A 16,768-nucleotide genomic window follows, 5' to 3' on the forward strand; every position below is an offset into this window, starting at 1 on the left:
TTGTTCTCATCTTGCATTTCATTTCTTCTCACATTAGATGTTTTTACTTGAAATTTTTGTTGATACCTTCATTTTCATAATTTTATAGGCAGGTTCCTATGTTTAAAAATTTAACAATTTGATCTCTATTGCTAGGCATTAATTCACTCACATTCATTCTGTATTAACTGCTGCTAATAAGTATTCTCTGTTACTGCTTCTACTGTTTAATTTGTGTTGTCATGAATTTATTCACTCATGTTGATTTTTTATGGACCGCTGCCCACTATGCAGAGGGTGGCTACAGCATCGCCAATATATGGGTTTTTAAGCCCTAAGCGTCGCCGGGTAATTTTAAGATCCGGCGCCAGGTAATTTTTAATGAAAAGCCATTTACACTGAGTAATGAAAAACTATTTACAAGGTTGCATGCACGTGTTACCCCAAATAACTAATTTTACCCTAAAAACAGTCCAATTGTACAGCAAGTGTCCACTGAACATGTGATAATTCAGTCTGACTGCTCTAATGTGACCGCAACTACGTAATCGTAAACTTGATGTTTACATTTTTTTTTTGTGGAAACTCATCGCAACTGATTTCCGGACAAGCTTCACTGCATCCTGATCCATCCAACATACTGGAAGCCTTACTTTTTTTTAAATAGTTGGCGAAAGACTGACAGATATATTAAATGCACGAATTTCAATCTAAATGTGTCGGCAAGATCTTCTGAAGGTGTAAATTTTGCTACTGAAGCGTCGCCAAAGATCTTGCAATATTCATCCACTCTCTGCACAGTGGACCGCTGCTAATAAGTATTCACTGAGCAGGTGAAGGAGGACAGGGTGCTGGTAACAGAAGTACAGATTTTTTTATGGATCTCTGCTAATACGTTTTCACTGAGCAGGTGAAGGAGGACAGAGTGCTGGTAACAGAAGTACGTCCTGTTCCAGTAACCTCTTACAGAAACCAATGTTTATTTTTTTATGGATCTCTGCTAATAAATTTTCACTGAGCAGGTGAAGGAGGAAAGGGTGCAAGTAACAGAAGTACGTCCTGTTCCAGTAACCTCTTACAGAGACCAATGTTGATTTTTTATGGACCTCAGCTAATAAGTTTTCACTGAGCAGGTGAAGGAGGACAGGGTGCTGGTAACAGAAGTACGTCCTGTTCCAGTAACCTCGTACAGAGACCAATGTTGATTTTTTTTATGGATCTCTGCTAATATGTTTTCACTGAGCAGGTGAAGGAGGACAGGGTGCTGGTAACAGAAGTATGTCCTGTTCCAGTAGGTAACCTCTTACAGAGACCAATGTTGATTTTTTTATGGATCTCTGCTAATAGTAAGTTTTCACTGAGCAGGTGAAGGAGGACAGAGTGCTGGTAACAGAAGTACGTCCTGTTCCAGTAACCTCTTACAGAGACTCGTCAGGTGTTGAGATTACCTTACCTCACCTCACAGAGAAATGGATGCACCTGCACCACTGGCAGGTGAGTACAATGTTCATGAAGGCAACAGTTGAATGTTTTTATGTATCAGCCAACCAAGTGTATTGGTAATAGTAATAGCGGTTTCAGCGTTTATTAGGCCGTAGGCCTGTTGCCGATTCTGAACATCGCCGAACATTCACAGCATTTTGCGGTCTTGTATTGGTCGAATCTGTATTGGTATATATTCCATGAAACTAACTTGCTCCATATTCTTAGTTCATTTGTATAGGGAGGGGATTATAGACTGGGTCACGATTAGGAATAATTGCACCAGATTATGTAAAAATATCAAGCACAAAAAGCAGAGCAAAGAGCAACAAAATAGCAGTAATAAATTGTGAATTGTGTTGAAGGGACCGAATCAGTTTACCCATGTGTTTAATTGGGAAATGGTTGAGTCGAGAGATGTTTTTAAGGAGGGTTACATACCGGTACCACTGAATGCATTGCTTGGCTTTTTTAAAGTTTTAAAATGATGCTCAATAGTTTGTTGTTTTTAACCGTGATTATTTGTAATAATTCATTCTGGGTGCTTGTCCATTATTGTTTTTTAATCATTATTAATTAATTGTAGATACAATCAAAGCATTCGGATTGAATTTTTTTACTTGCAATTATAAATTATCAAACTAACAAAGCTTGTATATAATCTAGCTAAAATTACTCACTGTACCTCTTATAACTAAAAAAAGCATTCAAAATTTGGAGATCATTTTTTTGGGTTTTGTGTTTATTTGATGTTATTGTAAGCTTTACATGTTCTCAACTACAAGAATAATTTATGGAGAGTTCCATATCAGTTGGTAAAGAACATTGCTATTTACTTTGAAACAAATTATTAATGTTAGCAATGAATTATCAATAATACTAGTTGAATTCTTTTCTGATCTGGAATATTTAATTTATAGCATAAATATCAAAACAGTTATTTGATAATTGGGGCTTAAATTCAGGGATTCATTAAATTTAAATTAGCAAGTTTATAAATATATAAGATATTTGTATTCAAAATTTTTATGAAAGTTTTATCATGGAGTTATGTTGCAAAACATAATGAATTTTTTTTTGTGAACACGTATGATGAAAAATTTCACAAGAGAAAAGGGCGAATGATGAATTGCAAGGGAAAAGTCCATGTGTCCTATGGCACCCCCTCTCCCTCACAAACTTTAACTATGGTATACTTAACAAGTTGAGAAGACACTAAAACTTCTAGATTAGGCATTATTAACTCTTCAATCAACACATTTCTCTATTTAATTACTCTGGTGTTCAGGATCTGCAGAAGTTACTTGACAAGATTGTTGAAGAGTACGAGGTGAAATCTGCTGCTCTTGAGCCAACACAGGCCTTCCCGCTGGATGAAACCAAGAAGAAGAATGGCGAGCTCGTGACTATTGCGTGAGTCTCATTATGACTGTAGTAATAATGACAGTTCTGGGGCCATACTTTCAAAACTCGCTAAGTGAACGTAAGTACCGGGTACTTACGGTACGCTCTAATTTCATATTTTCAAAACTCGCTAAGTGAACGTAAGTACCGGGTACTTACGGTACGCTCTAATTTCATATTTTCAAAACTCGCTAAGTGAACGTAAGTACTTACGCTCTATTTTCTTGTCTATGATTGGTGGACTTTGCTTGAAAGGCCGTCAATGATTGGCTGATGAACTTACGATCTCTTACCATACTTTGAAAGTATGGGCCCTGGAGATCATATTTTCTGATTTGAAATTATCTAGCTTTATGAAAGAACTCTTTGTTATTTTGAAGTCATGTGGTTATCCCTTCCTTTCATTTCTAATTTAACTTCATTTTCAATGGTTATCAGCCAATCCTTTTGATTGCCATATGCAAGAATTTGATTTTTTTTTTGTAGAAATACACTAAAGAATTTGCAGTATAAATCAAGATTATTAATTTAATTCATTGTTCGACCATTTATTTTTTGCACTAGGCATAATTCAAAGATTCCTTTAGCCCATTTGATTTACATTTAATGTATTGAATTCAGATGGATTTTAATTCAATTGCATGCAGTATTTTTGTGTTCAATTTTACTGAAAAAAGTGCCATTGTGCAAATTGAGTCTGACGAGTCCTGAGATGTCATTCTAACCTGCACTAAATTAAAGATCTCTAAAATATACATTAAAAGATATCAGTTGCAATCAAATGGTGCACAACATTTAAACCCCCAATATTTCAGTTATGTCACTGTTTTTATGATCTGATGAATTTTTATTGGAAATTTGGGCTTTCTTATTTTGTTAGCTAGGTACTAAATAATTATGATAAGGTCGAATCTGCATTGATAATGAATTGGTAAAGGTTGCAGTAATGGAAGAAATTAATATCACTCTGATCGGCTTCTAATGCCACATAAAATCTTGTTGAAAAAATGAGAATAGGAAGAGCTTATGAGATGTCAAATTATTAATTTTGTATTTAATTATTAATATTTATTATTAATATTTAGCTTGCATCATTTAAGAATATTGACAACTTATTCAGTATCTTGTTGACAGTAATATGGTGTTTTTTAGTGCCATTAATGATAATAAGTATAGAAAGAACTGTTAATTTTTTTTTTTTTTGTACTGAGTTATTTGAGAAAATCTCCTGAATTTTGTGTTGCTATTGCTCCTGAATATTTTTTATACATAATACGGTATTCACATTTAAGTGAATTTCACTGTCAAGCTTCATCAAAGTTTGCTTCCATTGACTTGTTCTAAACCAGAATCAAGTGAAAATAATCTAAAAAGTGCCACTAATTCGACACCTCACTCTTTCATGTACCAATATTTATTTATTTCATATCTATATAATTAATTAATGATCAATTAATCAATAATTCTGTACTCTTACCAGGTACAAATGGAAAGAATATAAGAAGTGTCGCTGCTTTTATCTCTCACTCTTTCATGTACCAATATTTATATATTTCATATCTATGTAATTAATTATTTAGCAATTAATAATTAAAAATTAGCAATCAATAATTCTTTACTCTCACCAGGTACAAGTGGAAGGAATATAAGAAGTGTCGTTGCTTTTATCTCTCACCAAGCAGTGACTGCTCAGATTTGTCCTCGTCTGATGAAGAGGCGTCAGTGCAGGATCTTCTGCTTGCCAGAATAGATGATAAATATAGAAAAAGTAAGTGCTTCTAACAATATACTCATATTAACAAAATTAGGTCAATAGTAAATGGAGGTATATATATATATATATATATAAATAACAAAATTAGGTCAATAGTAAATGGAGGTTAATAGTGAATTAGGTTAATAGTGAAAGGAGGTATATACCACATAAATAGCAAAATTAGGTTAATAGTAAATAGAGGAGAAATCACACCAAATTACAGTGCCTCAAAGGTAGGTTTAATTCATCAATATTGTACCCCAATTCGTGAGAAACTGTGGGAGTTTTTATGCTGTGATTTCTTTTGAGGCAGATTTTTTCAAATTGATATTTCATAATAATAAAAAGTACCAAGAGAGTAAGCTTACTTCAATAAATATCCCCTGAAAGTCGAAGAAATTCACTTGAGGTGAGCATTGTTATTCATGTACATCTGCTGGTTGATTATGACCAGCTTGGTTTTGGCAGCAGATGAAGAAGTTATTGTGCAAGTATCAATGCTTTCTTGCTTGTTTTTAGCGCAGTTCCTCATTTGTAGAAAAAAGGCGCTATAGTGCTCGCCATGTTCGTCCGTCCGTATGTCTGTCCGTCCGTGACCTCAAGTTTTCGTCAACGAGAAAATGCGCTCTCTGTCACTCACTGCAGTGAGTACTGAGTTATATTTTTTATGAATTCTATGAGCAAAACGATGGAAATTAGCATTACCTCAGGATCTCTGTTGTCTTGCTTTTTTCAATGTACATATTCAAAAAGTAACTTTTGAATAAGGTTAATTTTTTGTAGTATATAAAAACAGTTATGTAGGCTATCAATATGTAATCTTCAAACGTAATGCACATAATCTTGCTTGATTTGCTCTCTCATCAAGAGTCCTAAATAATTTTAAATACCAAGTTTATGCACGGCACCCACTTCCACCTAGAGGCCTGGTTTGCAATATCAGGAACAAAAATGTACACATTTATTATTTGATGTCATAAACCATTCCGTAGATTTAATGCTTTATCTGCAATTGTACTTTTCCCCAGGTTTTTTATTTGATATTTGACTGGGGGCTTTAGTGCTTACAGCTGCTATAGATGCCTGGTTTGCAATATCAAGAACCAAAACTGTACACATTTATTATTGAATCTCTTGAACTATTCCGTTGATGTAATGTTTTATCTGCGATTGTGCTTTTCCCTAGGTTTTTTATTTGATATTTTACTGGGACTTTTGTGTTGCGATTGTGCTATTCCTCAGGGTTTTTTATTTGATATATGACTGGGGCTTTTGTGCTGCGATTGTGCTATTCCCCAGGTTTTACTTGATATTTGACCGGGGCTTTTGTGCTGCGATTGTGCTTTTCCCCAGGTTTTTCATTTGATATTTGACCGGGGCTTTTGTGCTGCAATTGTGCTTTTCCTCAGGTTTTTCATTTGATATTTGACCGGGGCTTTTGTGCATGCAGCTGCTATAGATGCCTGGTTTGCAATATCAAGAACAAAAATTTACACATTTCTCATTGAATCTCTTGAACTATTCCGTTGATGTAATGTTTTATCTGCGATTGTGCTTTTCCATAGGGTTTTTCATTTAATATTTGACCGGGGCTTTTGTGTTGCGATTGTGCTATTCCCCAGGGTTTTTAATATCGCATTTTATTCTCTTATATATTGCATTTTATTCTCTTATATATCGCATTTTATTCTCTTATATATAGCGTTTTATTCTCTTATATATCGCGTTTTATTCTCTTATATATAGCATTTTATTCTCTTATATATAGCATTTTATTCTATTATATATAGCATTTTATTCTCTTATATAGCATTTTATTTTTTTATATATAGCACTTCCATTTTGTCATCTTCGACTCTGTAGAGTGATGACGGATTAATTCATTCAATTCACTTTATTATGATACTCTTTCAATGCATGACAATATGCTTAAACTACTTCAATGCAGGATGATGTCCCCCGAGAGTGCACGATGATCTATCGTACTGACGACGTCTGATCGCGCAGGTTGTACTGACGACGTCTGATCGCGCAGGTTGTACTGACGACGTCTGATCGCACAGGTTGTACTGACGACGTCTGGTTGCACAGGTTGTACTGACGACGTCTGATCGCACAGATTGTACTGACGACGTCTGATCGCACAGATTGTACTGACGACGTCTGATCGCACAGATTGTACTGACGACGTCTGATCGCACAGATTGTACTGACGACGTCTGATCGCACAGATTGTACTGACGACGTCTGATCGCACAGATTGTACTGACGACGTCTGATCGCACAGATTGTACTGACGACGTCTGATCGCACAGATTGTACTGACGACGTCTGATCGCACAGATTGTACTGACGACGTCTGATCGCACAGATTGTACTGACGACGTCTGATCGCACAGATTGTACTGACGNCTGACATTGTACTGACGACGTCTGATCGCGCAGGTGGTGTCTCCTGACCAAGGCGCTGACGCGGCACTGAGTGACGCCGGCCGTAGGACGCGCGTCGTCAGAACGGGCAAGCGGGCGCGTCTACAGCGCTCACCTGACGCCCCAGCGGCGGAGGCGGCATCACCAGAAAAGCCTATGTCGGAAATGGCTAAATTGTAATTGTATTAAAAATTACTCTCTGCCGTTGGTTATGTTGGGGAGTAATTTTTATTTTGTTGCATTTCATTTTGTAAACGTGCATTTGTTTTGATTGTTATACTAAATATGTCACTATGTCGGAAATGGCTAAATCGTAATTGTATTAAAAATTACTCTCCGTTGTTTGTTATGTTGGGAAGTAATTTTTATTTTGTTGCATTTCATTTGTAAACGTGCATTTTGTTTTGATTGTTATACTAAATATGTAACTATGTCGGAAATGGCTAAATTGTAATTGTATTAATAATTGTTCTCTGTCGTTGGTTATGTTGAAAATAATTTTTATTTTGTTGCATTTCATTTTGTAAACATGCATCACAATGCATGAATTATCACAATGACTTTTATTAATTTTAACGTTGTCTTAACACTAGAATTTGAAATCATTGTCATACTATTTGAGTACTAAGAGCTCGATTACTAGTATGAATAGTACTTGAGTTATCTTGATCATTCTACTTCTCTTCCAATTTTCTTGTGCTTATTGAGGTGATAATTTAATAATATATTGATTGTGTATACATTTGAAGGTTTTGGAATAAAATTTATATAGCCATTTATATTTTTCTAGCTACTTATGGCTGATTTTAGCGATATTCTATTCTAAGTATAGTTTTTCTCGATAATTTTTATCTGGTCTCTTTAGCAATAATTTCTACATCATACTCTATTTCCCTCAGGTGTGCCACATTGACAGAAGGAAGAGCCAAAGCAAAGAAACAGAAACGAGAAGCCCGAGTTCGAGTGCCTCGCTGCAGCGCCTCAAGGCAAGAGAAGTATAGTGTATTTGACAGCACATCACCTGACGACAGCGTAGTATATTGCCCTCCTGTACAATCCAACGACCAGCCAATAGCTGTGTCTTTCGAAGAGCCTAAAGAAAAATTTTCGAGGAATTTTCCCATATTTGATCTTCAGGCCAGTAAGCAAGATAGGGTCAAATCGTCGCAATGCTTAGCTGTACAATCTAATATAAGCCCGCCTCCGCCTAATGCAGCGTCTTCTGCTCACAATGTACCGTCGTCACCTGATAATGCTACGTCTTTATCTCCTAATGTGGCGTCTTCACCTCATAATGCAGCGTCTTCACCACCTCATGATTCCACTCCTCCACCTTTTGTGTCGAATTCTCGCTGGAAATTTATGCGTGTAAATAGCGCACATCATGGAGCTACTCAGGACGTGATAAGTCCATCTAATTTTTCCATCAACAGCTCTGAAAATTGTGATTCAAAGTTGAAAATGAAATCATTTGGTTCTCTAAATAATTCTTCCCACAACGGTACTTCTAGTAGTTCTGGTTCTGAAACGAGAACTTCATTAAGAAAGAAAATAACAGGCTATAAAGATGAGCTGAGCTCGTCGCCCCATTCTTCCTACGATCCATTCAGTCCATCAATTTATCAAGACCCTTTGATTGAAGACAGCCGGTCTCCTGAAAGAAATGTGCCCGAAAGTGATCTTCAGGACGAATTTTATTCTTCATGTGGGACTGATGAGTTTGAGCCGCTCTCAATTGTTTCTTTGTCCGCTGTTCACACGCCTGGGAATTATACTTTCTTGAATAATAACATTGACTCGGATGGGAATGTGATGTCAGCATGCAGTCCAGACATGTTCAGTGATTATCTACACACGGCAGACGGGTCAATTGATCACAAGTCTCTATCTCTACAGGATGCACGTTTATGTAATGAGGAGAATTCCACTGAGTACTCGCACAACCCTGACGCCGATGTATCGGAAAATGTACAAGATTTAGAAATACTTGATCAAATTGATCCCGATTCTTGTCATGAAGATATCAACGATTCTCAGTTGTCCGCTAGTGAAAATATGATGACACCAACGTTCACTTCTTCCAGGACCGGAAACAATGACACCAGTGCGATGGATGCCATCAAACCTGCCAATCTTCCTCCATATTTTTCTGATGTTAAGAAATTCGGCAAGCGAGTGGAAGATTATGAAGTCTCTGAAGGTAATCCGTGGGTGAGACGCACCCGAAGCCTAAGATCAGTCGTACCTGCACCTGTGGCCAATTTGGTGGACCCTCCAGCAAAGGATAGATGGTTCCGTTCACAGCCGGCTGCTAAAAATTGTACTGACTCGTCTATTACTCGTCAATATGGAAGTTTTGGTGCAATTTCTCCCTCCAAATCCAGTCCTAACTGTCAAGTGGAGAATACAGGTTGCGAGTCCAGTGAAAAAACTTCAGAAGTTCCCGACACACGCTTTGCATACTTGGAAGAAAGGAGCTTCTATGTAGATGAGAACGGAATTCCTGACACTGGTTCTATTACTTTTATTCATTCAAAAGAAATTCCTGCTGATAAGCACGACGTCATGCACAGTAGCCCCAATATTAGCGGTGAAGATCCGCCTAGATTACCAAGAGCTCATAAATTATTTCCGCGTGAAAGAAGCTCAGACAATGAAATCCCTGATAATATATCAGCTTCTATGATGCCATCACGGCAGGATTCTACTAGTCCTGTGATTATGACGTGCCAACTCGGCAGGCAATCTAGTCGCACAAATAACTCCATTTTATCTATCAATGATAATCCTCTGAACTCGTTCTCTTCTACTAAATGTTCACTGAAGACTAATGGCATGCATCAATCTTCTCGTAAGACTTTGAGCACTTCACCTTTAGGACGAGAAGATTCATTGCAATCTTGTTTACAGATAACACCGGCCGCTGCCACCTCCCCTGACGCGTGCCCACTCGCGAGACCACCTACAAGACTTGAAGATCATCTGGAGGAGTATAGCCCCATCGTCCACAATAGCTGCACGCTTGACCAAACCCTCCCTGCAACGTCGAAAGCGATGCCCAAGAACTACCCTCTTTCGGCGATTTGTTCACCGGAGGAAATTAAACAAATTGTATATGAAACTCCATATGTTAGTTTAGAAACATGTCCTGACTTGCCCAATGGTGCAAGTGATGCAACTTCATCTTCCTCTTCTACGTCTGCGACATCTAAGCCGCGCCCCTCAACTAAGACACAGAAGCTGCCCAATGCTATTTATGTTACAAAGAAACCTCCCGTCAAAAAGAGAAAAATTAAATATCAAAGCACGGAAGAAAGTTTACAGACCTCTGATGAAGGGAAAACTGAATTTGATCTGGCTTTAATGGAAAGCATGACTCCTCCATTGAGAAACGGTGTGACTGAAGCTAAGCCCTGTGTTTTGCAAGAGAAAAAAGAAACAAAGAAAAACACAAAAGCCCGAAAAGCATGTACTGAGAATTCAAGTAAGAAGACCAGTAGTATGAAAAAATCCTGTGCAAAAGCGAGCTCTGCAGTTCATAAATTTAAGAAACGGAATAGTCAAGGAGAAGTGTTGTCTCCGAGAAAGCTTGCCAGGGCAAAGATCCAGCGTTCCAAACAAATTACATCGAAATGCTTGATGGAAACTTTTAACAGCGATGATGAACTTCCTGATTTAGATTCTACTACCGACCCTGAAAAATTAACTGTCTTTCATGGAATCATTGATAAGCCGTCTAACACAACACAAGTTGGTATTCGGAAAAGAGGGAGGCCTAAGAAAACAGGGATTAGTTCATCCTCTACTTCTTGTGCGAGTTCTATTGCGGGGAACTCTAAGGCATTAAAAAAGTCTCCTGTTAAAGTAAATTCCAAATCAAGCAATCCTACAAAACTTCTTGATGACAATGTGCCCGTCACTGCATTTGATGAAGCAATTTCTAATGAAATAGGAAAATCGTCTTCCCACTCCCAGCCTATTCGTAATAACTGCAAGGATTCGCCTGACGATGATGCCACTGTTAGAAGATCCCCTTCACATAGAACAGGAAATGTTGTATTCAGTGATGGACTGACACTTGAAGCCAGAAATGATCCCAAAGTTGTTGACTCAAAAATTCAAAATTCATCCACTACGTCAGGAAGGTCTAAACGTAACCCTTCGGTTCCACCCCGGTTTTACTTAGACCATGTTACGGATGAAAATTCATGTGAAAAATCAAATAAAAACTTGTCCAGCAAGGGTAAAAAATTGGCTGCCACTGCGAGTTATTCTAAGAGTAGAAGCAAGCGTAGTAGTAATCAGAAGTCAGGCCGGAATGTGAGACCAGGCACGTCAAAAGCTTCTGGTGGAGAACAATCGTCCTTAAAAGATTGGCTGAAGGGTAAAAGTCCTTCAGATCATTCGTCGCTCGAATCCAGAGGAAAATCAAAACCAGTTACAACTCAGTCACTTGCAAACGATGTCTCAGAATGTGCTTCTCAAGAAGCACCGCCTGATCGCCTGGTAGCATCAGAATCTGGGGCAGAACCCGAGAACCGCAATAACGACGACTCTTGGTTCAATACCGGATCGCCAGAGAAGGACTTGCACCCCAATTCTACCATCTCACTCGAGAACAGCAATCTCGATGATGAAGGTTAGAGCTCATTCATTTCAATTAGAATAATTTTCACTGACTCGTTGGAATCTTTATTATGGTAAAATATTGTTATTTATTGTTATAATGCATCCATTATGCGTGTATCACTCTAAAATTCAACTTTTCTACTTAATGCGTCAGTACGTTTTTTATGCTTAAATTTAATTATACTGCAGCTATTATGAATTAGCTAGTTGATTTTTTCAAATTTCTCTCAAATAATATCTTATTTGATAGAAACAGTCCATTGAATAGTAAGGAATCCATACGACCCATACCGTCATAATCATTTGAGACTCTATTCAGTAGGAGTAGGTACTCGTTGCAATTATCACCTAATGGCACTTCAGGGTCATGAAAGCAGTATAATTCGCACTTCACCAACGCCAAACTCACGTTAATTAATTCTTTACCGCAGCTGAACAACTCGTTAACCCCAACATTTGATTTCAGCTAACCCAATGGGTACAATTCACACTTCACCGACACCCAATTCACTTTAATTAATTCTTCATCGCAGCTGAACAACTCGTTAACCCCAACATTTGATTTCAGCTAACCCAATGGGTACAATTCACACTTCACCGACACCCAATTCACTTTAATTAATTCTTCATCGCAGCTGAACAACTCGTTAACCCCAACATTTGATTTCAGCTAACCCAATGGGTACAATTCACACTTCACCGACACCCAATTCACTTTAATTAATTCTTCACCGCAGCTGAACAACTCGTTAACCCCAACATTTGATTTCAGCTAACCCAATGGGTACAATTCACACTTCACCGACACCCAATTCACTTTAATTAATTCTTCACCGCAGCTGAACAACTCGTTAACCCCAACATTTGATTTCAGAGGACCCAATGGGTACGATTCGCACTTCACCGACACCCAATTCACGTTAATTAATTTTTCACCGCAGCTGAACAACTCGTTAACCCCAACATTTTATTTTAGAGGACCCAATGGGTACGATTCGCACTTGACCATCACCCAATTCACGTTAATTAATTCTTCATCGCTGCTAAACAACTCGTTAACCCCAACATATGATTTCAGAGGACCCAATGGGTACGATTCGCACTTGACCTACACCCAATTTGCGTTAATTAATTCTTCATCGCAGCTGAACAACTCGTTAACCCCAACATTTTATTTCAGAGGACCCAATGGACGTGTTGCTGGGCTGCTTTGAGGCGGAGGCCCCCGTGCCTCCTCACTGCGAGCCGGAAAACCTGCGTACGGTCATGCACAAGATTTGGTCCGACTTTAAGGGTAACAAGCTCATTGAGTGGCTGCCCTCACAGCTGTCGTGGCTCAGGAATGTGCTTTGCGGCAAGGAACTCAACTTATGGCATTCCGTGAGTAGTGTTAGTCTATTGATCAAATATCTAGTTATTTATATGGTATCTATATATGCGGTGTCTGTTTGCTTTGAATTAAATGCATGTTGAAATTTTGAATGCATCCTACATGCAAGTGAAAGGCAGCTCAAGCGTAATGCTGTACTAAGAATTGCATTTTTTCTTATTCATTATTTGGACGTATGATTGCATGTCTTCTCTCCAGTATCGCAGTCTCGATACTTAAAAATAAATTTTATTACATGTATTTAACGATGTAATATTCTTCTGTTGTTATAATGTTACTGCTCCTTGAAAAACAGTTAAGAAATATGTTCTACAGACATACTTGCGTGGCGTGAACGCAACTGAGATGCTCAACACGTACCTGTACTTCGCCCTGCTGTCTCATGCCCAGATCACCACCATCGCCACCTTCCTGGAAGAGAACATGGAACCTGAGATCAATGCCAGGTTCAAGAGGGACCCCAGACCTGTGAGTATAATCCTGACCAGCACAGCGTTGAATTAGTGATAACCCTGCACTGAATTACAAGATAGACTTTACTCGACAAATGCTGGTAAATCTCACAAAACAAGTGGATTCGCATACACCAGGGTGGACAGAGAGTCTTCACGCAACTAGGCTAGGTTGATAGAAATGAGCTATTTTACATTGTATCATTCATAGTCGTGCTAACAATTTACTGCAGAGTTCTAACAAATCATTTAAAATCGTGTACGCTGAATAGTAGAAACTAATGGTTGACTTGCGTTGCAGCCTCACATGTACACCTGGCGCGTGCAAGTTCCGCTTCTTGTCATCCGAAAATGCTGTGAAGTCACCGGTCTCCCCTTCCATGAATCTGCCGAGCTCCTCGTTGCCGCTCGTTACAGCCTCAGCAAAGAATTGCCCCAGTCATCATCTTCGAAATTATTGTCATGAAATTTGTCTACAATTTGAAATACTCTCAACAAAATTGAAATATAGTCAGAAACTACCCATGTCATCCTCTCGACAAAGTACTAATAATGCCCGAGAAGGTTCTGGCCTCATGCACATTGAAAGGCGTATTCTGCGAGGTCATTGAATCTGGACAAATGTTCAACTAAATTATTAATTTAGTTAATCCTCTCCTAGTCTCCGCATCTTCACACATTTTCCTGATCTTTTTTACGTATCAAAATATTGAAGTCCACAGTCTGTTGCGACTTATTTGTAGAGTCTGATGTATTATGAATTTTTTGAATCGGAAATATGTTAGCATTTTCATTTGAAATTTCGCTACGCAAAAGATCTCATAATGATAGTGTGTATGATTTCAAGGTATTGTTTCTCTGAACTTTGAGGATTACTACTGTCTACTACTCTATCAAATAAAAACTGCTTAATACTGCCACTTGTAATACTCAATTAAGGCAAAAACCATGAAAACTGTATTTTATACTCGTTATGTGCCAATTTATCTTGAAGTTTACTGTAGCATGTGTGCGCTGCTGTCATTTCTTTCCTTGCTTGTTTGTCTGTCGTTTGGCTGTGTATAAGATTGAAACGCTTTATAGATTTTTAGCATTTCTAAAGCGTTCATTACGAGAAAGTTGTAATAATTACTTCATTCCTTTATCACAACACTAAATTGTGTACCTGAATCGCTGTACTCATATTCAATGTATTTTTTTACTTAATCTACTTTTTATAATCACTTCCTTCTATTTCCGTAAACACATAATATGTTCGTTCGGTGTTCTCTCTTGGGCATTCTGGAAAGTAATCTCCTGTGCTTCTTCTTCGTTCATTGAAAAGGCTCGTATTCTTAGAAAAGTAATCCATCTGCATTTACTGCTGTGGGTACGCATTATTTTACTATGATGAAAAAATTACCTCCCAGTGCCAGTTAATGGAATCTGCGCTAAGTTGACGTTTAAAATTTAGTGATTGATCAGTCTTAGTGCCCCTTGATTTCTTGGCATTTTGTAAATGGAATATATTTTTGATAACTTTAATTTCGCATTAGATAGTTGAGTGGTCTCTCTTTCATGTGACAGATCGTAAGACACGCGCATGGTCCATCTGACATCGTATGTTCACGGCCGTTCCACGTACTTATTGATGTTGATGGATTAGATTATGTTCAATTGTAGCTTTTTGTTTGTAATAATTCAGAAGCGCTTGTTGCTCATTTTAATTGAGCTTTATCACATGAAGAATAATTTGTATCCCTCAACTCTGTACTTGGAAGACTGGTAGTCAATAGCTTTGAATGCAAGGATCGAAAATTTTTTATTTTAAGTTGATAAAGTAGTTATTCATTAGTATGACAGTGATTGCTGAGATAGATGTGCTTTGCTTGACAAACTGATCGGTTATGACGAACAAATTTTTTCATTTGGTCGTTTGCTTCAAATTCGGTAATAAATCAACCTGAAAATGTCGTTTTTTTTCTTTATAATTAAATTGAAAGTGGATTGATCAGTTCGACTTAGAAGTTGAACTTCCCTAATGTTTCTTCTCCAAAAGCTACGTCTGATACCGAATGTCTCGGTCCTCCTTTGGAAAAGTATTTAGCTACTTTTCTATATATTTTTAAAATTCTAATCATGTATTTCCTTATTCAAGTCTTAAGCTTCACTTATTTATGTGGTGACACAACTGATGGAAATGGTTGCGTGGTACTGTAATAGGTTTTGCATGATACTATGCTCTCTGTAAAAAAAAAATTTTAAAACGCTAATAACATTACTTTCGGTTGATAGATACAATCTATTCCATTTATAATATTAAAACTTGACTTTTATAAGCATTACTGAGTTCAAGTTTTTAAGTAGCCAGCTATTAATGGCTTTTACTAACCACTGGTAACCAGATAACAATAACGTTCTATTTTAATATGAGTGATTTCTTCATTATTTACATTTTTCGCCTCAGGAATGTGTAGCATTTTTTACAACACTTCTCTTTAACTTCACTTCTTGTTTGCTTGTCTGTCTGTCTGCTACAAATCTTATAATCAAAATTTAACACACTTCTACTTGTCCTATCGATCTGATTTTGCACACTTGCGTAAAGTTGAAGACAATGCAAGAATAAAATGACAAAATAAATTATTTTTGAACTGATATATGACACACTTTTACCTGTCCAATTGACCTGAAATTTTGCATACTTGTGTGAAGTTGGAGGCAATGCATGAATCAAATGACAGAATAAATAATTAAAAAAATTTATATATTAAGATAAATTGAAAAATTAATTTTTTTAATATTCGAAAATAAAATTATAAATTCATTGTACATCTGTAATATTGGAAACACTAGATTCTTTAGAAGTGTTGTCTTTAAAAAGTAATTTTCAAACGTATATTATTTGATTTAATGGCGTTGGAACTTGAATAGAGCTGTTCATTTCAAGTTATCATAAACTTGTTTTCAAAAATTTTTTCCTTCTCACGTATTTTCTGGATTTCAAAACTAATTGATCTCTAACAGCGGCGGACGTATGAATGTTTATCTTCAGTCTGCACGTTGGCCTATTGAATACGTTCCACATACCTAGGTACATCGAAAAATACGTCGAGTTTCAGCTAAAAAAAATCGTACAGAAGCCGCCGCCATCATGAATGTTTACACGTTTATGGAGATAAATATCAATTCACAGGTAATGCTTACCTTGAAAATCATTTGTCACCTCAAAACATTGAATGGTGGTTAGCCTATAAATTTTTGGTA

At 37.3% G+C, this 16,768-nt stretch overlaps 1 protein-coding gene across 1 annotated transcript; it reads left to right on the plus strand.

Moving 5' to 3' along the window:
* The first annotated feature begins 1,348 nt into the window (after positions 1-1,348).
* Positions 1,349-15,474, plus strand: LOC108674842. Its single transcript, XM_018162816.2, has 9 exons — positions 1,349-1,473; positions 2,750-2,874; positions 4,494-4,633; positions 5,090-5,112; positions 7,067-7,227; positions 7,951-11,690; positions 12,861-13,060; positions 13,386-13,538; positions 13,824-15,474. Exons 1-9 carry the CDS (start codon positions 1,453-1,455, stop codon positions 13,986-13,988), a joined length of 4,728 nt encoding a protein of 1,575 aa, XP_018018305.1. The 5' UTR covers positions 1,349-1,452; the 3' UTR covers positions 13,989-15,474.
* The last annotated feature ends 1,294 nt before the right edge of the window (positions 15,475-16,768 follow it).

The sequence above is a fragment of the Hyalella azteca genome, unplaced genomic scaffold (assembly GCF_000764305.2).
Source record: "Hyalella azteca isolate HAZT.00-mixed unplaced genomic scaffold, Hazt_2.0.2 contig7108, whole genome shotgun sequence".
Lineage (NCBI taxonomy): Eukaryota > Metazoa > Arthropoda > Malacostraca > Amphipoda > Hyalellidae > Hyalella > Hyalella azteca.